The 24,662-nt window shown below is 32.3% G+C and overlaps 10 protein-coding genes and 1 non-coding gene across 11 annotated transcripts; 3 read left to right on the forward strand and 8 right to left on the reverse strand.

The window, feature by feature from the left end:
• Window positions 1-39: 39 nt before the first annotated feature.
• Window positions 40-4,476, reverse strand: PPL_01769 (calcium-binding EGF-like domain-containing protein; the record flags this gene model as incomplete). The annotated part of the gene is made up of 15 exons (XM_020572772.1): window positions 40-44; window positions 675-1,451; window positions 1,518-1,803; window positions 1,983-2,089; window positions 2,170-2,252; window positions 2,332-2,464; window positions 2,618-2,787; window positions 2,858-2,980; window positions 3,204-3,338; window positions 3,408-3,437; window positions 3,550-3,681; window positions 3,765-3,830; window positions 3,908-4,084; window positions 4,153-4,303; window positions 4,395-4,476. 15 exons carry the CDS (start codon window positions 4,474-4,476, stop codon window positions 40-42), a joined length of 2,457 nt encoding a protein of 818 aa, XP_020436889.1.
• Window positions 4,477-4,925: 449 nt separating this feature from the next.
• PPL_01770 (histidine phosphatase family protein) lies at window positions 4,926-6,132 on the forward strand (the record flags this gene model as incomplete). Its single annotated transcript, XM_020572773.1, has 6 exons — window positions 4,926-5,232; window positions 5,341-5,391; window positions 5,467-5,515; window positions 5,598-5,858; window positions 5,928-5,953; window positions 6,098-6,132. 6 exons carry the CDS (start codon window positions 4,926-4,928, stop codon window positions 6,130-6,132), a joined length of 729 nt encoding a protein of 242 aa, XP_020436890.1.
• Window positions 6,133-6,540: 408 nt separating this feature from the next.
• PPL_01771 (homeobox domain-containing protein) lies at window positions 6,541-7,056 on the reverse strand (the record flags this gene model as incomplete). Its single annotated transcript, XM_020572774.1, has 1 exon — window positions 6,541-7,056. The coding sequence occupies one exon, from the start codon at window positions 7,054-7,056 to the stop codon at window positions 6,541-6,543; it is 516 nt and encodes a 171-aa protein (XP_020436891.1).
• Window positions 7,057-7,806: 750 nt separating this feature from the next.
• psmB1 (proteasome subunit beta) lies at window positions 7,807-8,900 on the reverse strand (the record flags this gene model as incomplete). Its single annotated transcript, XM_020572775.1, has 4 exons — window positions 7,807-7,995; window positions 8,218-8,536; window positions 8,629-8,739; window positions 8,812-8,900. 4 exons carry the CDS (start codon window positions 8,898-8,900, stop codon window positions 7,807-7,809), a joined length of 708 nt encoding a protein of 235 aa, XP_020436892.1.
• A 1,024-nt stretch (window positions 8,901-9,924) lies between these two features.
• On the reverse strand, window positions 9,925-10,323 carry PPL_01773 (uncharacterized protein; the record flags this gene model as incomplete). Its single annotated transcript, XM_020572776.1, has 1 exon — window positions 9,925-10,323. One exon carries the CDS (start codon window positions 10,321-10,323, stop codon window positions 9,925-9,927), a length of 399 nt encoding a protein of 132 aa, XP_020436893.1.
• Window positions 10,324-10,485: 162 nt separating this feature from the next.
• Window positions 10,486-11,163, forward strand: PPL_01774 (uncharacterized protein; the record flags this gene model as incomplete). Its single annotated transcript, XM_020572777.1, has 1 exon — window positions 10,486-11,163. The coding sequence occupies one exon, from the start codon at window positions 10,486-10,488 to the stop codon at window positions 11,161-11,163; it is 678 nt and encodes a 225-aa protein (XP_020436894.1).
• A 56-nt stretch (window positions 11,164-11,219) lies between these two features.
• PPL_01775 (uncharacterized protein) lies at window positions 11,220-14,003 on the reverse strand (the record flags this gene model as incomplete). Its single annotated transcript, XM_020572778.1, has 4 exons — window positions 11,220-11,223; window positions 11,300-12,511; window positions 12,805-12,843; window positions 13,741-14,003. 4 exons carry the CDS (start codon window positions 14,001-14,003, stop codon window positions 11,220-11,222), a joined length of 1,518 nt encoding a protein of 505 aa, XP_020436895.1.
• A 523-nt stretch (window positions 14,004-14,526) lies between these two features.
• PPL_01776 lies at window positions 14,527-14,599 on the forward strand. Its single transcript has one exon. It is a non-coding gene; the product is annotated as a tRNA-Arg (tRNA).
• Window positions 14,600-15,083: 484 nt separating this feature from the next.
• PPL_01777 (uncharacterized protein) lies at window positions 15,084-16,464 on the reverse strand (the record flags this gene model as incomplete). The annotated part of the gene is made up of 3 exons (XM_020572779.1): window positions 15,084-15,115; window positions 15,282-15,762; window positions 15,871-16,464. 3 exons carry the CDS (start codon window positions 16,462-16,464, stop codon window positions 15,084-15,086), a joined length of 1,107 nt encoding a protein of 368 aa, XP_020436896.1.
• Window positions 16,465-16,950: 486 nt separating this feature from the next.
• Window positions 16,951-19,771, reverse strand: PPL_01778 (class I SAM-dependent methyltransferase; the record flags this gene model as incomplete). The annotated part of the gene is made up of 4 exons (XM_020572780.1): window positions 16,951-17,056; window positions 18,352-18,412; window positions 18,554-19,108; window positions 19,750-19,771. 4 exons carry the CDS (start codon window positions 19,769-19,771, stop codon window positions 16,951-16,953), a joined length of 744 nt encoding a protein of 247 aa, XP_020436897.1.
• Window positions 19,772-20,242: 471 nt separating this feature from the next.
• Window positions 20,243-24,263, reverse strand: PPL_01779 (uncharacterized protein; the record flags this gene model as incomplete). Its single annotated transcript, XM_020572781.1, has 2 exons — window positions 20,243-23,424; window positions 23,507-24,263. The coding sequence occupies 2 exons, from the start codon at window positions 24,261-24,263 to the stop codon at window positions 20,243-20,245; spliced, it is 3,939 nt and encodes a 1,312-aa protein (XP_020436898.1).
• Window positions 24,264-24,662: the final 399 nt, after the last annotated feature.

Consider the following 24,662-nt stretch of genomic DNA (forward strand, 5'->3'; position numbering starts at 1 on the left):
ATAACTTTAATTATAATGATTTCAAAATCAATTTTTATTTTATACTATTTAAAATTTTTATTTTCATTGTATTTCAGTTAATAAATCTGAAATAAATGGATATCTATTTATTATAGTATGTATTTTGATCTAAAAATACATCTTTGAGATCATAGGTTTGCAAAATAACTGATTGTGTGTGTTTGAATTTGTTTTTAAAAAAATAAACAGACTAACACTGAATAACAAAACCCACACACAGCCATAACTTTAAGTGGAATTGATCAAATTTGATATATCAAGAATTGTTTTTTAATAGGTGAAAATAAATCAAAACAGTTTATCCAAATATTTAATTATTTGAATTAACAACATTCTACATCTATTTTAACAAATTAGTTAGTAGTTCATTTTCTTTTTTCCCCCTTTGAAGAAAATCAAATCGGAATCAAGCTTACAAAAACATAATATATTTATTTATAAAATAATAATTTAAACCCAATTTAATTAAAAAATAAATTAAACATATACACATTATAAATTATCAAGCTTTACATTTTTTTCTTTTAGCTTCTCTTTGATATGTGTAAACACTCTTTTCTTTCTTATATACCAAACACCGAGAAATGCTAAGCTTAGAAAAACGGCACCACCAACCACACAAACTGTTATGATTAGTGTGCGATGTGATTTACCACATTCCCCTCCATTTTCAACGAGCACTGAAAAATTTGGGTCGATAATACAGTCGTAACACTGTGGAAGTTGAATTCCTATCAGTGTCATTCCTGTCTCTTTGTCGGTGCTAATCACTTGATTTCTGGTGGCGGTTGGTTTGCCATCCGACATGATTCTATCGAGGAACGAACCGTAGAAAACTGTTTTGTCCTTGGTGATCCTCAGGTACTTCAAATCGTTGTTGATATCCGTTCCAAATATATCGAGCTTATCTCCACACTCGTCGACTTGATCTTCAATCTTGGTGTTGAATACCACCCGGAGGACATTGAGATTTGATCGGAATAGCCAACCGGTGATAGTGATCGAAACCTTCAACGAATTCGGTGGGAGATACGATGTGATTCCGGCGAATTCAACGGTTCTCTCTTTTGGCGAGTATTGAATCATCGTTGTCACATTGGGATACGATACATTGAGGTAGTAGTAGAGATTGGTGATTTCACCTTCGGTGTCGTTTCTAAATCTCCATTGGGTAACATTCAACTCCTTTACGACATTGTCTGAACTGTCAACCTCCTGAATCGAATAGATGTTGAAATCGAACTGCACATTCTCTGCAACGAATGAAGCTGAAGGAGTCGTCAAGTTGGTAACAATCGTACCATTTCCAAGTTTGAGATCGCAGTAATTTCCACCATATCCTTCATTGCATTTACATTTTTTCTCTATACAAACTCCATTACCTGAACATTTGTCAGCTTCACCACAATCATTTGGTATGACAGCATCATCTTTGAAAAAAAAAAAATTAATGAAATTATTCCTGAAACAAAAACTATTATATTATGACAACTTACCAACTTTAACAGTTGTTAGAGATGAACCATCGCCAACAGTAACCAATAGAGGTACATATCCAACTGTCAGAGGACCAGCGACATTACAATCGATGGTTAAATTTCTTTTTACTATATCTTTACATTCTTTATTGTCTAGGTAAACACTGACAGTGATTTCGGGGTTTGATCCAAAGAATCCATCGATGTGGAATGCACCACCATTACGATTAATAGGTGAGTAAGATGTAACTATAATACTCGCTAAAATCGAAAAATTAACTCTAATTAATACCGTTTCGAAATCCTGTACAATTTAATTTATAATAGAAACTTACCAGGTTGGTAATTTGAATAGATCGTCAAATTTTGGTATTGATTGGACAGTGTGATTTCTTGTTTTTCTCCTTTGTATAAACTATTTGTTTGGCAATCAATGTATGAACTGTTATGAACTTGAATGTTCTCGCAGAGTTGTAAATTAACTGAAACTGAATAAGTCAAAGTGGTATCGAAAGTACCGAAAATTCCAAGATTATAAGTCACATTTGGTAACATGACCTGATTAAAGTTTGCATAACTAATTTGTGTTACTATATTTGATTTTAAATAAAAAAGAAAAAGATTAGAATAACAGTTAAAATTATTATTATTTTATATTCTGTTAACTTACCATCTGTATACCATGTAAAAGTTTGTGTTTTATTATTAAACGTTAGAGTAACACTTCCTGCCTTTACACCGTTTACATAATATCTTTAATAAATATAAATTTAATTAATAAATAAAAGGAATAAAGAATTGGAAATTCAATTGATAAGATTGCACAACTTACAAAAATGCAGTGTTTGCTCTCACCAAAATTGTGGGTGGTGGCGCTTTATAGCCAAGATTTTTACCAGTGATAGTAAACGCAGATTGAGGTATGTTACCAAAAAATATGAAATTAGTTTTGTCAAATTGAATTACTGTTTTTTAAGAAAAAAAAAAAAAGAATTAATTATCTCAAATATATAAATATTTAAATAAAAATAAGATATACATACCACAGTTGAATGAAAATGGTAGAGAAAGAGATGCAGGCATCAGGGATAGTAGATTGCTCCATGAACAGAAAATACAATCTGGTGCCTCTGTTATGGAAGTATTTAAGAAATTGATTGATTCTACTAGGCATATATAATCAGGAATTCTACCATTAATACCAGGGTTGTTTTGAACATTAAATGCTCCAAGAACCAGACTGCTGTAGTCTGGAATGTTTCCTGCTAATAGATTATTACTCAAATCTCTAATATATATTTATAAAATGGATTAGAATGGAACTGTGCAGTATTTAAATAAACTTTACGAAATATTACATTTGAACTTTGGTGGTTGAAAACCAAGAAATTGGAGGCCAAATAGTAAGATTTTGATAGTTGAGGGATAATTTGTTTAAATTTTTTGCTTTTTCAACGCTACCTCTTACGTTACGGAAATATCTATAGAAAATGAAAATAATAATAATAATAATGATCAATAATAAATATGATATCATAACAAATTTTAAATTTGAAATTCTTCTTACATGCTGCTTATACTAGGATAAACTGTAAAATCTGTTTTCAAAAAAGTGGTTCCTTCAAGAGCTCTAAAATGAGATGTTCGAGTTAGCTAAAACGTAAATGAATGTCATTTTTAACATTTTAATTTAAATACACTTACAATGCCAGGAGATTGGTTGCTCTCCCTAGGGAAATAGTGGTGTTACGAGCAGGTGTATGATTAATATTGATAGATTTTATGGAATTTGTATCAAAAGTAATGATACTATTGTCCATATATGAAATACTACTGTAACTGTATTAAATAATATTAGGAATAGGTTAAACTAGTTTTTTAAAAAATAGTGTTTATAAATATATTTACAAGTTATTCAATTCAGGGAAATTCTCTTTTCTAAATGAAAAAGGTTCCGAATTCCTTAGTTTCCAAGATGTAGCTCTTTGAATTAGGTGGTGATATTAGTAAAATATTGATTAACAATATAGATATTAAAATAGATAGTTACATCGTAGATAGATTTGGGTATAAGGAATTCTGATCAAAGTCAACAATTGAATTACCATCCCAGGTGAGAGTGCTCATATGTGTAAGTGCTGAATTTGCAACATATGGAGAAATAGAGCAAACAGAACAATATCTAAAAAATACAATGTTGTTAATAAGATATTTTTGCTCTTGAAAAAAAAAAAAAAGGTTTGTTTTAAATTAAACTAGACTTACAAATTATTGAAAGGAATATATTTTGGAAAACCATCTTTCATTATTAGATTGGGAAATACACTTAAGCTATATTTATATAGATTTTTTTATGGTTAATCATCTACAATGTTAAAATTACTATTAACCATGAATGAATAGCTTACCTGAATACTTTTAATTTTTTATTCTCTGGCTGATCAAACATTTCAAACAATGAAATGGTTGTATCCTTGATATAGAAAATAGTGTTCATTTGAAAAGTTTCGAGATCTGGGAAATAAAGTTTGGTGATTGGTCCTGGGTTTGGTATTGTTCCTGGTGTGTTCACTCCGTTAGGTGAACTATATTGGAAACAACAATGAGTATTTTTATGTGTTTATGTCTTTTCAAAAAGCATTCTAATACTAACAATCGAGTTACAATCTCTTCGGAAGAATTAGTTGGAGAAGGTGAACATATGAAAGGATCAAAGATATAACCTTCTGCTAAAGTACTGCAATTAAATCCATTTGAATTCAAAGGTATTGAATATTGATACATTATCCATTTTATAGAAGCAACTAGTTATATATATATATAAACATTTCTATTAATTTTGATATTCTCTACATTTTTTTTATTTTTGACCGAACCGGTTGATTCAATACATACCAACATTTTGATCCAAAACTAATTGAGAACTGATCTGAAAAACATTTAATGAAAAAACTAATAGTAATAGATATTTTATCATTTATTTTGTTTGTCGTGTATTACAATCTAGATATGATAACAAAAAAATGAAAAAAAAAAAAAAAATCTCGTTTCAAAAGACAACCGTAACCTAATAAAAGATCAATTGTAAAAAAAAATCAAATCAAATTAATAGAATTCGAATTTTATTTATTTTTCTTTGCAATTTTGTTACATAATAAACCAGAGAATAATCGTGCTGTTTAAAAAAAAACTTTGTTTTGCAAAACTAGTAGTTTTTTTTTGTTTTTTTTGTAAAAAATCTTTTTTTTTCATTTTTTTTTATTGTTTAAAAGTGGTTGATCAAAAATTGATCAAAAACTAAATTTAAAATAAATTTCAATTTTTTTTAATTTAAAGTTTGTTTTTTAAAACAATATAATAAAATTAAAATATAGATTTATTATTATTCTAATTAAAATTTAGACAATATATATATTTTAGAATAGAATGTCGATTTATGTAACTAGACATGGTTTGAGAGAGGATTGGGTCAATAGAGAGTGGAGAAAGACAGCTGCTAGGCCATCGGATCCACCATTGTCTGCCGATGGTTTCGTGGTGGCATCAGAGTTGGGTGAGGCTTGTAAATCTAAATACAACGATATTCAACACATTATTTGCTCGCCGATGGAGAGATGTGTACAGACTGCCAACGAGATTGCAAAGCGATTGAACTTGAAGATCAAGATCGATAATGGTGTCATCGAATACCTCGGTCATAATCCAGATGAACAACTTCAACCATTATCAATTGGTATTGTATCACAAATCCATACACCATACATAGAAATGATAATATAATACGATCGTTCATATTATTCTTTAATACTCATTCTCATTAAACATTTATTGAAAACAATAGAGGAGTTAGCTAAATTATATCCAATTGATACAACTTATCAACCATCTACCAGTATGTATAGCTTTTAATTAATGAACAGTTTCATTGATTAGATGATTAACAATTGTTTCATTTTTATAAAACTAGCTTATGTACCAGGTGCAGAAACAGAACAAGATGTATTGAATAGAACAAAGTATGAATTGATTGATTTACTATTGGTTGAATTGTTATAATATGTAGTAATAGTTATTAACAATAGTTTTATCTAATTAAAGGAAAGCATTTGTATATTTTTCGGAAAAGTTTGAAAATCAAACATATATTATTGTTACACATGCAGCCACTCTGATTGCAATTTGTAGAAGTATCATAAACGACACAACCTACCCATTCAGATCAGGTGTATGCAGTCTCACTAAATTTGTAGAATCAAAGACAGCAATCAACCCAGATGATAAATGGACAGTTGAATTCACAGGCGAAGTCTCATACCTAAAGAAAGGTGAACAATTCCACTGGACATTCCCAAAGCCAAAGTGAAAAATTAACATATAAATAATCAAAAAAACAAAAAAAAAAACAAATAATGTTATAATAATCAATAGTAATCGTAATAATAATAATAATAATAGTATTAAAGTATTATAAATTTAATACAATTTTTATTTAAAATTATAATTAAAATACCCCAGATAATGAATGGATATCTAGATATATAGAAATTAATTAATTAAAATGGTTATTTTTGGATCTAATTTGGATTCTTTTTCTATAGCTGATAAACCAGTTACTGACTTGTTGTTCTGTTAAACCATATTTGTACGCAAGTTTCATCTTTTTTGCTTTGTATTTGGATAGGGATTCTTTTTGAAAGATGGATTAGACATATATTGATTTTTGCAAGTGTCATTTTTGATTCAATGAAGCTCCACATACAAAGTGAGAAACAACTATCTTTATTATTTCCAAATCGTTTCTTAAATAATGTACAACTCTTTCAAATTTGACTTTGTTCTAATTTTTCTTTTTGTTTTTAAAAACTAGTTTATTTATTTATTGAAAAACAAAAAGATTTATCGAAGAGTTAAGAGAAGAGAAAATATTAAATATAAAAAATATAAATCAATAAAAAATAAAAATTATAAATATATAAAGATTTTATTTAATTTTATTAAAAAGATATATGGATATTAATACAATTGTTTACATTAAAATTGTTTATAATTTGGATTTTTTCTGTAGTCTTCTCTTTCTTGAATTTGTGAACCAGATACTGACTTGTTTTTCGGTCAGATAATATTTTTTAGCAAGCTTCAACTTCTTTTCTCTAGTTGGATAAATATCCTTTTGGAAAGAATTCATTAGACCGGCTTTGACAAGTGGGGTGAACTTTCCATTTACTTTTCTCTTTGAAACATTGGAGTCCAAAGTACAAGGTGAGAAAGAACTATCTTTATTATTTCTAACATAATGATTGTAGTATTCTTGGGTGCTCTTATACAAACTATCCGAAATATCACCAAGTCTACTAAGGGTTTCAGTGTATTTTTGTACATATTCTGAAAATCCTGGGTCTTGAACAGCACCAAATCTTTTCTTGAATAACGATTGGAAGTTCTTGAAATCATTGTCATGGGTGTTGACTACAGTTTCAGGTTGTACTCTTCCAAAGTAAACATCGTTCTTTAAAGTAGAATAAAGTCTATATTCTAATAAATCTTTGTTTTGATTCATTATTTAATTATTTAATTGAGAATGTTTTTGAAATAATAAATTATAAAGATTTGAGTGAATCCTTTAAATATTGTAATTTACAATCAATTCCAAATGGGAAATTTTAAAATAAAGTATATTTTGTATTGATGTTGTACACAAGTCCAATGCCCATACTGAGATGAGTGTGGAAATTCAGATTTTGCAACAAGATTATAAATCGACGATACACCATTGATTATGTGTGTTAACTTTGTTTTGAAATGAATTTGATAAATTTTAATTTAAAATTGACATATGTTTGTTTTACTATGAGAGTAAAGATAATAGAAATTGAATCTTTAAATTTCAGCTCAAACCAAGTAAATCAAGATTCAAAACTCATGTTTTAAATGATGATTAGTGATAGTTCGTGATAGATAAATTAAATAATATTTTGTTAGTTTTGAAAGGTTTCATTGGTTTGAAAGTTAGTTAATATTAATCAATTGGTGAGGGTTTTGTTGGTTCATCAGGTGGTTGGATTTAATTAAAATATTAATTTTGCTGTGATGATTGATGATGGTTGAAATGAGCGGTTTTAACTGTTTTGTTTTTTTCCTATTTGTTAAAGTTTAAAAGTTTTACAAGATGTCTCTTTATTGTTGTTTAATTTTGTTGTTGTTGTTGTTTGTTTGTTTGCTGTTGTGTTGTTATTGTAGTTTTGATTGAATGCGATTTGTTTATAGAAATATCAAATATTGTTGTGTTGCTGTTAAATTATGTGATTGATTAATCCAATTTAAGGTTAAACTTCTCCCAATGTACACCTGTGCTGTTGATGACTACGATGTCAGCAAAGTCACCAGTATAGATATCTCTTTCACCAGCAGATGTGATCGCATCCTTGGCCAAAGAAACAGCTTGCTCACTTGACAACTCTCTTGGACCATCAACGATTCTCTGATTAAATTTACCAACCTAATAATAAAACAAAACACATTAACACACACACAAAGAGGTTTAAAGAGGTGAGGGGAAGGTGAGCAAAATAAAAAAAATAATTAATATCTGAAATTTCTTAACAAAAAAATTTGAAGTATGTAACAATATTGTTTTTGTTTTGTTTTTGCAAACCAAATCTAATAAACAAATAAATAGATAGAATAGATAGATTAGATTGTTATGTTTTGTTATACTTACTTGATTATCTAATAATGGTTGAACTAATTGATTACCGGAACCTTGTGATGACATCTTTACACGTTCGTGTGAACCAACAGCATCGTATGTCCAGATGCAACCTACACCATCTTCGTCGACACCACATACCAAATTGAATGTATAGTATGGGAAGAAACGCTTCTGATATAATGTATTCGATAGATATTGTGAAATGGCTGGAGTGCTCATTGGCTTACCGTGTTCCTTTTGATAACGACTCAATACTGTTTCCAAACGTTTACGCAATGCCAATGTATCTGCTTGCATACCTGATGTTGCAATAACACATTTATTTGTCCTATATATATGTATATTCATTCACATTATTATATTAATATCTAATATTCCTATATTTCCACACCAATCGATCTCTCTATTCTAATTCCTTACAATTGGAAAATCTTTGTATATTGACGAGTTTGAATACCATATCCACCATCGCTCATACGAGTATCACCTGCAATAACACAATAATCGCTACCAGCAATTGCAAGAACAGTTCTAAATATCGAAGGTAGTTAAAATTAGTTTACATTTTAAGTTATTATTTTATGATTTGATTAAACTACATACCCTCCGTTATCAACGTATGGTTCGAATCTAGCTTGACGCATTGGTACTTCTTTTGCTGGCAATGCTGTTAATCTAAGTGGTTCCATCATTTTGTTTATGTTTATTTTTTTTATATAGCTATCTATTTACTTTAAAAAATCGATTATATATATATATTATTATACTTTTAAATACTAAATTATTAGATGAAATATTTACAAAAATAGTAGTTGGTAGTTGTGATTGATAAATTAAAAAGTAATAAATATTTTGTTTTTTTTTTGCAATTAAAAATTTGATGTTCAACAATTTTAAAACTTTTTTTTTTATTTTTTTGATCATTTTTTTTTAATTTAATTTTGGTTTTTGAACTTCGTTTCAAAAGTTGTCTTTTTTTTTTAAATTCATTTAAATAAGTTATATTATTGTAATGTTCTTGTTAGTTTAATAGAGAAGAAACTAATCTGTATCAGATTTCAGTGATTATGAATTGATTGGAAAAAATAAAAGTTATGTTGATCATTATTTTTTTTTTAAAAGTTTTTAAAACTGAACGTATCAGATGAGGATGTACATTTTTTACTAAAAGAAATGCAGCTATCCAATGGTTGATAGATGATAATTCCTAGCTGAATGGCCATCAGGGCCTTCTAGATCTCTACGCTATGTCCATAGAATTGGGTTGCGAAATGAGATTGGAGATTCTATCGTCTTTGCTATCTGGAGGAGTTGTGGTAGCGCTTGGTTGTTCCATTCATTCAATACGCGAGCAGCCAACTCAATATCATTTCAATTTATTATAGATGCAGTGGAACAACAAATATTGGTTCGCGTCTGTACTTTGAAGATTTATTTCTGTTAAACAATTATTTAATGATTTTAATATCGAAAGTAAAGACTAATTTAATTATACATATAAATAAAAATAATCATTTGTACAACTTTTAATTTATTCATCTTACTCATACATAAACTTATTTCATACTAATAATCAATCTATGAGTTAACTTTGTTTTTGATAAATTACATGTTTTTTTTTTTTTTGAATTTTTATTTATAATACAATCAATCTTGTAATGATTATATAATGTTACTGTTGTTGTTGTTTTGTTTGTTTATTTGTATTGTTACTTGTTATGGTTGTTGAGTATTATTACCTTTAAATCTATTTGGTAAAAATAACATAGATTTAATTAAACTCTTCTCACCATTATTATTGCTATTGTTGTTGTTGTTGAAAAATGGTGAAGAAGATGATGATGAGCTGGTTTGATCGTTTGATGATACATTGAATCTATTTAAATAGAGTAGAGTTTGAAGTGTTGGATTCTCTTTGAAGTTCTTACAGTTGAACAGTTGATCGTTCAGTAGGAATTTGGCACCGAGATCCAATAGCAATGCGATGATTAGTATACGGTTCTTCTCGACCAGTTTCATTGTCATCGATGGACATAGTTGTTCACGAACGTGTCGTTTCTGCTCGGGGTCGAGATGCTGATACAGACAATGGAATGCATCGTTGTTGGCGTTCATAATCGAGAGTTCCACCGCTTTCAGTAGCGCCTTTTGGTTGGCGATACTCGCCGGTTGGTAGTAGGTGACGAGCGACGGATGATTCAAGTTGCCGATGTGTTCGTTGCGTGTGAGTTCGCGGTGGTAACTCTCGCAGATGTGCTCTACATACGCGAGATAGCCATGCACCGAACCGACGCGGATGTTCACCAAGTCAAAGTTGAGTTGTTCGTCTTGGAGTACGTGCGGTCGCACCAGCTCAAAGAGGTCGCAGTCACCGAGATTCCCGATCATCATCCAGTCTTGAAACGACGGTCGGTAGCCGTTGGTAAGCAGCAGATTGACGATGTTGAGATGCCGGCCGTAGAGCGCGAGATACAGGCAGTCGTTGCATTGGTCGCGTCGGTGTTTCAGCAGGTATTCCACTACCGCGTGGCTACCGTTGCGTGCCGCATACTGGCACGCCGCTTTCCAGTTGAATTTGCCGGCCAGTTTGTCGTTGGCGAGAATCACCTGGAGCAGCTTGACGTCGGTGATATGCGAGCAGCGGTCGCCGAGCGCCGACGGCAGACTGGCGTTGATCTTTATGAACAGCCGGAGTTGCACGACCGAGAAGAGCGGCCGCTTGTAGTGATGCCACGGCGATGCAACACTGATATTCTGGCTGCTGGCGATGATCAGCTCGTAGAGACACTCGAGCATGCCGAGATCGATGCAGCTGCCAGACAGCTGTTCATATTGATACTTGAACAGCGCCGATATCGTCGCCTGACTGACCGACGACGACTTGTAACGATCGCGATAATATTGAAACGCGAAACGGAACAACTCCACAGAGCCATACTTGCTAAACTCTATTAGTATCGCTGAGGAACTATTGTACAAATCAATGATATAGGGAACCGAGAGAAACATATTCAACTTTATCATATCTATAATGTTCTGATAGAGATGCTGACGAATCAACTTGATATCAGAGTGTGATAGTTGGATATACAGTCTATAGATTTCAATGATATTGATATGTTTCTTTAGAGTTTCGAGATTGCCAATGTTGTTGTTGTTGTTGTTGTTGTTGTGCTTCTCATGCATCTCAGCCTCTAGTTTAGATGTATATTTATAGTCAATTAGTTGTTGTTTCAATCGGTCGAGTATATCATCGACGATCGTGTTGAGATCGCTACTGTTCAACTCTATCTTGAAGTGTCCACTCGCCAAGAACAGCAGACTGAGTTGCTGGTCGAGATTCACCGGTTTACAGCCATCGCTGATCGCACCAAAATAGATATTCAGCGATTCTATTGTGAATTTGTGATTCGGTAGTAGTTGCATGATCAGTTGGACATCGTTCGTTCGCAGAATGTTTGCCTTGTGATTGGCATGCTGCGAGTGCTGTATCAGCGTGTTGATAAGTTCTTGCGATCCCTTTGCCATAACCGTGCGAATCAACTGTGCATTCGATTTCGACATCAAATCATCCATCATCGATTTGTAAATGGTCGGTGTATACACCAGATCTTGATTCTCCGTATGCAGCAAATAGAAATAGATATCGAGACTTCCCAATTTCCATGCATATTGTAATATTGTTTCACTTTTATTATTGCTATTATTATTATTATTATCTGTTGTTGTTGTTGTTGATGTTGTTGTTGATTGATTTGTTGTTACTTTTCTTGATCTTGAAAATCTTATTGGTGTAGTTTGACATGAGAGTAGCTTTACAATTTCGAGACAACCACTTTTGATTGCAAGGAAGAGAAGTTCGTGATCCAAGAACAGCGATTGATGCTGACTGTAGAACTGTTTGAATATTTCGTAGGATTTGATGTTGAGACAGAGCGATCTGATTCCGTCGTTGCAAATGGCGATGTGATGTTGAAGTCGCAGTCGGTAGCCTATCAGCCCGAAATGTGAGTGTTGCACTATCGATTTCAAATCGGTCCAGTGGTGATACCTACTCCTATAGCAATCTATATCCTGTAGCTCAATGCTACTGCTAATTATCATTCTAAACAATGTTTTATTACAAAGTACTTTGAAAACTACACCCCTACTACTATTATTACTTTCACCACTACTCCCACCACCATTTTGACTATTTCTCTGTTGTTGTTGTTGATGATGATGATGATGATTCGAATATAAAATTGAAGATGATGATAATGATGACATGTCACATCTATGTATATATTGTAACTTTATACTACTATAAATAATAATAATAATATTTATTAAAGTGAGTGATTGATTGACTGAATTTGATTGATGGTATATTAAATTTAATTATAAATAATAAATTAAAAAAAAAACTATTTATTAAAAATATATCAGTTTGTTGTTGTTTTTTTTGTCAGTAGTATTGCTTTGCTCTACTTTCTTAGTGGATGAAGCAAAGTACCCTTCAATCAAAAGGAATTAAGCATCATTTGAATATAATTTTACAAAAATAAAAAAAAAAAAACTGAAAAAAAATCTATTTTTATTTTTAATATGAGTTACCTAAATTCTAAAGTGATTGATTTTTGTGGTAAAACAGATCTATTTTTTTTCAAAAATAAAGATATTTTTGGTAACAACCTAGAATTTAAAAGATTCTGTGAATTTTAAAAAATAAGTCTTCAAGCGAAAATCTTCAACAAATATTTATTTCTTCATTAATTTAATTAAATGTAAAACGAAATGATAAGTTAACAACAAACAGTTAATCATATTTATTATATAGGTTAATTATAGTAAAGGTAGGTATTCTTTTGTTTTGAATTTCATCTGAAAAGAGCTCTTTTAACTACCAAATCATTATTGAATAAACTATTTTTTATAATGTTATTAGTATCTTTTCATTGCTTTCACTATTATATCATCCTCTAAATTTATTTTTATTAATAAAAGAAATGAGAGAACATTTTCAAGATAGAAGTTAAAGATGAGATTAAATTCAAAGAATGAAGGAGTTGCAAGATTCTTGATAGTTTTGAAAGGAAAGTTTAACATAGATTAATAATTTAATTATTCATATATAGAATTTTGTGATTGAGACTATCTAAGAAAAGTTTGAGTTGAATATTTGTTATATTGCGAAGTTAATCTAGCGAATTCTTTCCAATTGGAAATTTTTTTGTTTTGGAATCAAAAAGAATATTTTCTAGTTGAAGAGCTTGATCTCCTATATCTATTAAAAAATGATGTCAATACTTATGATTTTAAAAATGAAAAGATATCAATCGATACATTCCATGTCCATAAAAAAAAAAGAATAGTTTTTCTTTTACCTCGTGTTGGAATCGTAGTTCCAAAATAACAATCAACCGACTACTGCCAACCGACAAATCAACAAGATTATATAAGCGCAATAAAATCAATAAACAATTCATTATATTTCACATCCATCTTTAAACACATAAACTATTTATTATTATAACATCATTATACTACTACACTATGTCGTTCCTAACACAGTTTAACGGTGTCTCCAACACCTCGAAAGAAGAAACTTGAAAAGAATAATTCTCTCCTTCTACCACTTGGTTGAAGAATGGTGGATCGATAGCTCCAATTGCATTTCCCCTCTTAAATTCTTTTAGAGTGAAAGTAGAATATTTTTTTAATACATTTAAAATTAATAATTTATTATTAATATTTAAAGAACTATTTAAAAATCTAATCTCGAAATCTAAAGATTCTTCATAATTGTTCGACATTGTATTAAATATTTAAATGTTATATGAGAGATTAGATAATATTCATTAACTAATATTATTACATTATTTCATTATTATATTAACTATTTAGGAATGATGGATCAATGGTGATTACAAGGAAGGTTTTAAATTCCTTTTACAAGATATTTATACACAAATATGGACTTTGATTATTTTTTATTTAAATTAGAGGTACAGTTATATTATATTACATTTATAGACAAGAGGTAAATCAAGAAGAGATGCTCTAGTATTCTTGTTTAACTTTGTTTCTTATCACTTGGAAGTGCATACTATGTAAATGATCTAACAGAAGATGAAAAGAGTGTATTTTTCCATCTAAGACAATTGGGATTAGTTTATATAAGATCTGTAAGTAAAGGTTATTATTTGTCTTCTTGTAATAGTTTCACCCATCTTCAACTTTATTTACCTACACATTTTGCTATTTTAAAAAAAAAAATTAAAAAAGGTTTTTAGGGTATAAATACGGAAATTTGACTTTGGGAAAGCATCATATAATGGCCGATTAGCTCAGTTGGAAGAGCGACAGCCTTCTAAGCTGTAGGTCGCGGGTTCGAGCCCCTCATTGGTCGAAATCTTTTATCTAAGACCTTACTGCATGCGGTAATATTCATTTTGGAATTTAATTTAAAATGATTTATGATTATGATTCATTTTAAATGATTGAATTTGAAGGTGGTATCCAATTGGTGTTTTAGGGATTTAATATTAGTTATATACCTTGAGAGTTCCGATTAGTAATCCCTACAAAATGTTATTGTTTTAAAAATGAAAATGTAATTAAATTTTATTTATTTCGTCAACTTATAAAATCTTTACAATTTTAAAACAGATGATGGAAGTCTAAATATATTTAAGTTTAAATTGAAAGTATACAAAAAAAAGTTACTAAAATATATTTAATATTAAATTTGTTAACTTTAATAAATAAAATAAAATAAAAGTTTTTTTTAAAAAAATAAATGACATAATTGTCAAGATATTAACTTTATTCCCAATTAGAGATGAATGGTAATTGTTATCATGTTGACTATAAATACATTAAGGACAATGAATTTAATTTTGTCCTCTTCTTAATGTCTTTTGTACTAAAACAAAAGATATTTTAAAACCATAACTGTGTTAGCTGTTGTTGTTGTTGTTTGTTTTGGGATGTGTAGATTATTGCTAAATTTAGATGGGTTGTGTGTTGTTGTTGTTATTGCTATTATTATTATTATCATTATTAAATAGATATAACCAAACTATGTTTACCCTTTAACTTTTCAATGTCGTATTTGAGTTCGGCAGTTTGCTCGTCCGATAGAATGTTTCCGACTAGTTTGAGTCGTTTAAGTCGGTGGTTCTTGCGACAAGCCTCGATGATTTGGCGGACCGCCTCGAAACTAAACTCGTTGAGGGAGAGATCGATGCTTGTTAAACGCGATGGTTTACTCAGGTTGGCAAGTATACTGGAGAATATCTCTGGGTTGTCGCTGTCTAGCGCGTTGCCAGAGAGATTCAAATGAAATACCTGAGAGTTTTGTAGTGCACGGAGTATCGATTCGAGGTGGGTGTCCTGCAGCGCGGCATCGCGCCAGACGAGTTCGCGCAATCCTCCCTGGCCGTTGTGAAAGACAGAGATCAGTGGACCGATTGCCTGTATGGGAACGAGGTTGTACGACATATCCAGTCGGCGGATGCCAGTGTTTTCCGCTAGCAGTGTGGAGATTGCTTTCATTCTCTCGACAGAGACCTGTCGTTGATAGAAAGTGATACGAAGCGTGCGGAGCGTTGTGCATTTCAAGAGGTGTGGAAACAACAGACACATTCCGCTCGTGTCAAAGCCGAATCCTAGACTTACAGAGTCGATCTGGTTGGTTTGGTCGTAGTGATTCGATGTGGAGAGCCACCGGGCAATCAACTTGCAACGTCGGATGTCACTCTCTTTCTCGTAGATATAGGGAAAGTGATAGTAGATGCTGGTGACCGATTGGAACGACATTCGCCACCAAGCGCGACACACCAGTGAAACAGAGTTAAAGTTTTTCGAAGGAAAAGTATTTCCTACTGCATAGCTAATTATATTTTTAATGACAATGTCTGGTAAAATGAAATTGAGTGTTGTAGATTGCGATTGATCCACTATATATTGAGTGGAAATGTAATTGAATCTATCTCTATCTTTTGGTTTTTGTTGTTGTTGCTGTGCTGGATATAGTGGTAGTAAATCGCTTTCCATGCGTAATGAATCGGATTTGATAATGGTAGAGGCTCTGCTGCCGTATGGTCTGAAAGTTGATGGCAGTGCCAGTGACAGTGAACGAGCTCTAGACTTTGTCTTTTTAGTCTTTGTCTGTTTCTTTTCAAATTGTCTCTGTTCCATCTCTGGCAAATCCGAAATCTTAATTAAATTACGTAGATATTTATTGTTTTCTTTTGAAGTGGCAACTCCCATTTTTTACTTTTTATTTTATTTTATTATTAATGTAGAATTTACAAAGAGATTAAATGAAAATAAATAAACAAATAATAACTAAATTATATGATATATTGAATTATTATTAATTTATAAAGTGTGTATATTACTAAATGGTAATGTTATTATTATTGTACTAATACATTGATGTTGTTAAGTTGAAGAAAAAAAAGGATGATATAATAAATGTGAAGAATGAGAATGAGAATAAAGAATCAATAATAAAATATTAATTTAAATTATTTAAAACAGATGTTTGATTTTAAAGGAAAGATCTTATATTGGAAAAAAAACACACAGCGGTGTTGTGTATTTTTCAGCACCTTTAAAATCTGACAAAAAAGTTGATTGATCACTTTGTAATGAGGTGGTGGTCAAAATGTGATTTGTTTGTTTAGTTGAATTAAAAAGGGTATAAATTTTGAAGAGGTGGAGGTATGAGAATTGAAAGCGAGTATCTCTTTTTTAGAAATACTGATCTCCTTCAGCTCTATGAAAACCTTGTTTGATGGATGATGATTTGTGTAATGTAATGAGTGAAGCTTGGTGAAGAAACAAAACACCTCTTTGACTTTTTTATTTTATTTTATTTTTATTTTAATTGATTTATTTTATTATTAATAGATATGAATGAATTAGATGGTTTATACTTTCCTTCTCTTTTTTTTGTTTTTTTTTTCACTAAACAGCCACACCACTCATTCTCTGACTGAAAAAAACAAAGTAAGGTTTGCTTGTTGTTGATCAGCATAACTGCTCAGTACACAATTCAATGACCTATAGTATTATTATTAATTAAACACTTCTGTTGATTGATTATTATTTTATAAAGCGTCCTGCAAAAAGTTTTATAAGAGAGACCAATGAAAACTCTATACTATTGTATTTTTAGATTGAGATGTTATCTCGAGCGACGAACATAAATTAATCCGAAACTTTTACAATGTCAGTCAAAATAAATTGGGATCACATTATTTTGACTGAATGTGACCAAAGATGAGAACGGTTTGAAAGGAATTATTCTGTAAAAAAACAAAATCAAAAAATTTAATCAAAAATTAATTTTATTTTTTTTAAAAGGAACCAAAAAAACACACCCCCAAATCAAGAGATGACATCTCAGGTCTTCTCAAACAATCAATAAACAAAGAAAAACAATTTATGCTTAATTTTTTTTTGTTTTTACAACTTTGTTGTGATGATTTAACAAGAGTCTCCCCCATACAATTTGATCGCTCAACTCATAGAGGCTGATCTTATTCCAATCGCACAAAATCTGATTTGTCACCCTGCTAAATCAATACCAAAATAAACTTTTCAAAAAGGTGTGATTAAATCATAGAAACAAAAAAGACATTACCAATCTTTTGAATTTTATTTTAGGAACACGTGAGACATTTCATTTGAATTGTAAACCATTCAATTAAAATTGAGATATTATTTTTTTTTTTTTGAAAGAAATTGAAGAGCACAACCTCCTTTTATTTCAATCAACCAACTTTAAATCATTAACACCCGATATGATAAACTAATAAATTTATTAGTTCACCAAATATATTTGTGTTTTCCAAGAAGAAGATGAAAATGGTGTTGTTTTTTGTTGGTCCAAGTTAACCACCTAAAAGAAGAAAAAAATATTGTTTATTTGTTTTTCTTTTTTCCTAAAAAGTAAAAAATACAACTCTCGTATCAAATAGTGATAAGATACAAAATAATGTGTGGTCCACAAAAGGTACACTAACACACATGATCAACAAAACATCCCCCATTTTAACTAGTAATCTATTGGTTATTGTTGATTTAAAAAAAACTTTTTCTTTCAAAAAAAGAAAAAGTTTCTTTCTCTCTGTCTGTCTCCCTCAACACTTGGTGAACGATAGATATAAAAATCTTGGTCTGTGGAAGTCTATTCTATCTTGTGGATTCGCTATTATGTATTGGTTGGATACTGCCCATTCATCTATTTCATTCAGTCGGAAGCCTTCCTTGATCAATCCGTTGATCAACGTTGCACAGGTTCTATGATATTTAATGATGCCACTCATCAGCCAATTGGTCTCTCGCTTGCCTTCCGTAAAGTAGTTATCGATGTGATATTGATTCGGATCGGTCTGAGGCTCCAACGGTGCAGTCATAATGGGATGTTCTACAGAGAACACCAGGTAGCCACCTGGCCTGACAGCGCGGCCCAGCTTTCCAAACAACTTGCCAATGTCCGATACATAGTGGATCGCCAGCGAACTAAAGATTAGATCGTATGTGTCACGAAGTTCGATGTTCTCCATATCTTCTTTAATGAATTTAATAGACGGACAGCCTGCTCCTGTTAGTTTCCTGGCGTTCTGTAGCATGTTTTCAGAGAGATCATAGCCAACCACTGATTTTGCACCATTTTTATGAGCCCATCTCGAGAAATAGCCGAATCCACATCCAAGATCGGCAACGTCCATACCGTTTATTGATTTTGGAAGCATTTGTTTCAGCTTTGGCCAATCCAAAGCGCCGGCATCCCATGTTTGTATCTCTTCCTCTTTGTATTCTCTATCAAAAGTTGTATTGTATCTCTCGAAAAACTCTGGGTTATCATAGATGTTTTGTGATTCCGTAAATGAAGTGTCCATTGCTATAATAATAGTAACTGTATTGTTTGTTGGTGTGATAAATGATATATCTATTTATATATAATTATAATTACTAGGTAGGTGTAAAAGAAAAAAAAAAAGTCTTTTTAAAAAAATATTGAATTATAAATATATATTCAATTCTAATAGAGTGCAACTAATGCTTTATAAAAAGATTGATAAGCCTATAACTTTTCTTTAGCTCATCGTAAATTTAAATAGGGAATAAACAAAAAAACAGAAACAACCAGTGCTACTGCTGCTACTACTACAATTCCCAATTTAAATTGTTTTTTAAATATTTGATAAAAAACAAACAATTGTTATATAATATATGTACAACCAACTAACTGTCTGACCGACCAAAATAGATAGTAGCATAGTATATTATATCTCTAGCAACAACAACAAAGTGAAACTACACTAAAAAGCATGGAAAACAAGGTAGAGTGACACTGACCAAATAAAAAGAGTTATAATTAATTTCTACTTGTATGCTGCATTACTATTTGTGGAGTTTAGATAGATTATAATCTATACACCATACAATATGTTTTTAGATGGCCAATCGTTCAGATGATAACCATATTAATCAATTGAATAGTAAAATAGTATAAATCTTGAGATCAATTTTAATAAATACTGCTCGTTCTATATGAAAACATATTGTTCGTAACTTTACCCACAACTATTTCATAATCAAAAAAAGAGAGTGACTCTCTGTGTATATGTGTGTGTGAGTGTGGTAATGTTTTAGACATATTATCTTTTCATTCACTACTGATAGCATAACAATATTGTCATTTCAGTTTGATATAAAATTTTAAAATTAATTTAACCATACATTTTAATTATTTAATATATTTTTTAATGGGTGTTATATCGGGTATATACACTATAATAATTGGATAAATATATACAATATAGATCTATTTAAGTTTGAGATTGATAGATACACACAATGTAATCTTTTATTATTTGTGCTGATGATGTCCAGAAAAAAAAATACAGAATGATTTTTCATTTCTTTCCACTTTTTTTATTTCAATTGGTAATAAATAAATTTTTGATTATATATATTAAAAATTCAATTTTAATTTATTGATTATATTTTATTTATTTATATTTCGCTTAATTTATTTTTTCTTTTTCTTATCTCTCTTTTTTGATGATAAATTATTTCTTTGGAGGAAAGCAGGTACTTGGTCGGATGTCAATGGGAAATCGTCGTCGATACGAATCAGTCTGGTTGGAGGACTGGCTCCACCGTAGCGACGGTTGAATTCGGCCACCCAGAGATAGTACTTGTCACGGCGTTTACTGAATTGAAATTCGTTGTGAGTACTCAGAAGAGTGTCTTTGAGATTGGAGATCTTCTTTCTCCAGCGATCTCTGAAGGCGATTTCATCTTCGCCCGAATTGGCCGGAATCATTATCTCATCGTCGTCGGTATCGATTGCACTGATTTGCGATGGTTGTGATTGTGATTGTGTGGATTGTGATTGTGATTGTGTTGGCTGTGATTGTGTTGGTTGAGATTGTGATGGTTGTGATTGTGATGATAGTTGTAGTTGTTGTTGTTGCTGTTGTGAAGATGCAGCGGCGGCAGCAGCAGCGGCAACATTCTGTTGATGTTGTTGTGAGTTGGCCAATTTCGATTTGAGTTTGGGATGAGTGGCAGCTACTCTTTCAGCTTCTCCACTTGGTTGAGTTGTATCCATTGCCATTGTTGATGTTGTGGTGGTGGTGGTTGTAGTTGTTGTTGGTTGTTGTTGTTGTATAATTGGCAGTGGTGGGAGTGGAGTATGTGTTGTTCTGGTGATTGGTGGAGTGTTGGTCGGCTTTGACGATGACTTGGTTGGACTGATCACTTCAATCGTTTCCCACTCTTCCAAATTGTTTTGGTCAAACAATTTGTTGAGAGACACTGTCACTGGTTGCTGAGTCACAATTACATTTTCGGTTGGTGGAGGTGGCATTGATTGTTGTTGTTGGGTTTTCTTCTTGTGACTATGCTTTGGTTTTTCGGGTGGTGGCATCTGTTGGTATTGTTGAGTCATATGATATTGTAAAATGGGTTGAGGTGGAACTTGTGGTGGTTGTTGTTGTGGTTGTTGTTGAATTGGTGGTGTCACTACCGATTTACTTCTAGATGAAACAACAGGATGTTCATTAATTTGTATTTGTTGAACTTGTTGCTGTTGTACTGGTCCTTGTTGTTGTTGTTTAGGATAGTTCTTTTGAATACGTTGTTGAACATGGTGGATTTGATTGTCAAATTGTTGTTGTTGTGGTGCGTAATTGGTAGATGGATTTGGCTGTACATTATTGTTGTTGTTATTACTATAGTTGAACTGGGGAGTTTGTTGTGGTGGTACTTGTTGTTGAATTTGTGGTTGTTGTTGTGGTGGTACTTGTTGTTGAATTTGCATTGGAACTGGCTGTTGTTGTGAACCTACTGGTGGAGATGGGTATTGTTGCTTCATTTGTTGCTGTTGATTATTGAGATACTGTCCGATGAATCCATAGACCGATTGTAGCTCCTGTTTCATGGCAGTAAAATGGTGGTTGAAAATCTGTTGTTGAGCGGTGAGTGCTTGCTTTATAATGTCTTGGAAGATGGTAATCATTTCAGAGGCAACCTCCACATTGCCTGAATTGTTTATATTCAATGTGGGTGGAATGAAACTCATATTATTATTGTTGTTATTGTTGCTATTATTGTTGTTGTTGATGACTATGTTGCTATTGTTGTTTGTTGTTACTGGACTACCGGTGTTGTTATTATATTTTCCAGAGTTATGTGGTGAATGTGGTGCCGGATAGGGGTATTGTGGTGCAGCTGTTGGTGATGGTTGGTGATGTTGAGTTGGAGGAGATGATGGTTGTTGTAAAGGTCTCTGTTGGCCATAGTATGGATATTCTGTAGCTGGTTGAGGTGGTGGATAGGTGTTTGGATTGACTCTTGGTGAACTATCCATAGTGTAACCGCCTGGTGGTGGATAGAATGCTGTCTGTCTTGGTGACTCAGTTTGTGGCGATGGTTGTTGTTGCTGCTGTTGCTCACTTGGTGATGGTACCGACTTGTTATTGCTTATCCATTTATAGTTTGCATAGTTTCCACCATTTCTAACTGATTGCTGTTGTTGTTGCTGTTGTAATTGTTGTATTTGTTGTTGTTGTTGTACCTGTGGTTGTTGTGGTTGTTGTTGGAAATGATGTTGATAAATCTGTTGTTGTTGTTGCACCTGTGGCTGTGGTTGTTGATGATGAATTGCTTGTTGTTGCTGTTGTTGGTGGTGAATTACTTGTTGTTGCGCCTGTGGTGGTACTGGTTGATGATGAATTGGTTGTTGTGAATTGGCAGATATTTTGGTTGAAGGTATAGATGGCTGAGTGATTATTTGTTTGGCACCTATTTGCTGTTGCTGCTGTAGCTGTTGTTGTGGTAAAGCATTGATAACTTGTTGTTGGCTTGTTTTCTTTGAGGATGAAGCTGGGCTTATTACTATCTGTTGATGTTGTTGTTGTTGTTGTTGTTGTGGAACCGGTTTGGATTGAACGATTTGTGGTTGTGAGGAAGCCATTCTTGTTTGAGAAGGTTGTGGTGAAGGAGCTTTCGATTGTTGTTGTTGTTGTGATTTCGACGATGATGAAGATGATGAATTGGACACTGGCGCAGCAGTGGTGACGGTAGTTGTGGTGGTAACAGTTGACGACGATGATGACGACGATGAGGACGACGATGTGGATGAAGGTGAACTCTGTTTGTGACACGAACAAACGAAATTATCGACAGTCATATTCAAGAAATGCCAATACCACTTTGACTTGAAAATGTAGCGGTTGGTGTTATCACGTGAGTTGTGAGTGTCCTCGTCGCTACCGTATTGATGAGCCTGCATGACGACTCGCGTGATATGGCTGAGGAAGAGTGGCACACGATAGATGTGAGAGGAGTTCACGTTGGTTTTGTAACCGAGACGGAACGCTTTGAATTCTCCTAGCTCAGGCATGGCCGTGTTGTGGTGGATGCTATGTTGACGTGAGTGTCTGAGGAACTCACCGTTCTCATCGTAGAGTGGTTCGTAGTTGCTGTCCATCAAAATGAAATAGAGACGTCCAAGGAACTGTTGTTGCTGGCTGAAAAGTATCGATTTAGTTCTCATTCCTATCAAGATGGCCATCATCTTTCTGTAGAATCTAAGAATACCATCGTCGGTATTCAACAACGACTCATTGTCATTCTCCAATATATCCTGTTCCAAATCATAACTATCAAACTCTGATTCATCGATATTAATTACAATATCTTCATCTAAAAAAAAAAATGAGTGAATGAATATAAATTAAAGTAAGTAAAAAGATGTTGTTGATTTCAATAGATTAAAGATAAATACCATTGATTATTAATAATTTTGGTGTGGTTGATATTGTTGGAGGTGACGATTGAGAGGATGACGATTGTGATTGTGATTGTGAAGATTGTGAGGATTGCGAAGATGATGATCCATTACCACCGATCTGTGCTGGCGATATCAATTGTTTGGACTCTTTGTTGTTGTTACCATTGGTAGAGGTGCTAGTTGTGGCAGTGGCAATGATTTGTGGTTGTGAAGTTGCTTTCTGTTGAGATGGCGATGCTATGGTGGAAGCTACTGTAATTGGTGAAGTAGTAGTTGGTTGTTGAGAGGAAACAACAACTTGCTGCTGAGTTGTTGTCGTTGCAACGGCAGAAGAAGAAGTAGATGTACCGCTTCCATTGGAGATAACAACAACGCCACCGCCGCCGCCATTTGGCGAACTATTGGGTGGTTGTTGCTGTTGTTGTGGTTGTGTTGGTGTTGCACCACCGCTTGGCGATGAGTTTGGTGAGGTTGGCGATTGGACACCACTGAAATTTCCGAATGGAACCGATTGTTTTCTATAGGGATGGAAATTCGCTTTGTTTCCAATATTGGAACGGAGGACACCACCCGTTTGTTTGTCGGCCGGAGCACCACCGCCACCACCAGTGGAAACCACAATTGGCGCAGTCGGAACATTGGTGGTAGTGGTATTGGGTGTGGGTGTCGATGATATTATCTCCATTTCCTCCTCGGCAATAACATTATTGATGATTTGACCCTCTGATGGAGTGGGTGAAGAGGGTTCCATTGTTATTTTTTTTTTACCTTTTTTAACTTTTTTAATTTTTTACTTTTTTTTTTTTTGTTTTGAAATTAAAAAATGTATGTTTTTTGATTGTTGCCGCCTTAATTAATGGTTTACCAAAAAAAATTTGTTTTATCTGTTTGATCTGTTTTTTTTTTTTTTTTTTTGGAAATGGAAAAAAAAAAAGAAAAAGAGAGATAGGTTTTAATAAAATAAACAAAACCAAACCAAATTTGATAGTAATTTAATATTCCTTCCTTTTAAAAAAAAATTGAAAATAAACAATTTTGGTTGGTTGATTTTGATTTATTACTTTTACTTTTGATGATCAATTTAGAAGAAATAGAAGATTTGAGTGAGTGAGTGTGAGTGTGTGGTGAGACTATAGTGGATGTTTGTTTG

This window comes from Heterostelium album, assembly GCF_000004825.1.
Source record: "Heterostelium album PN500 unplaced genomic scaffold PPL_scaffold2, whole genome shotgun sequence".
NCBI lineage: Eukaryota > Evosea > Eumycetozoa > Acytosteliales > Acytosteliaceae > Heterostelium > Heterostelium album.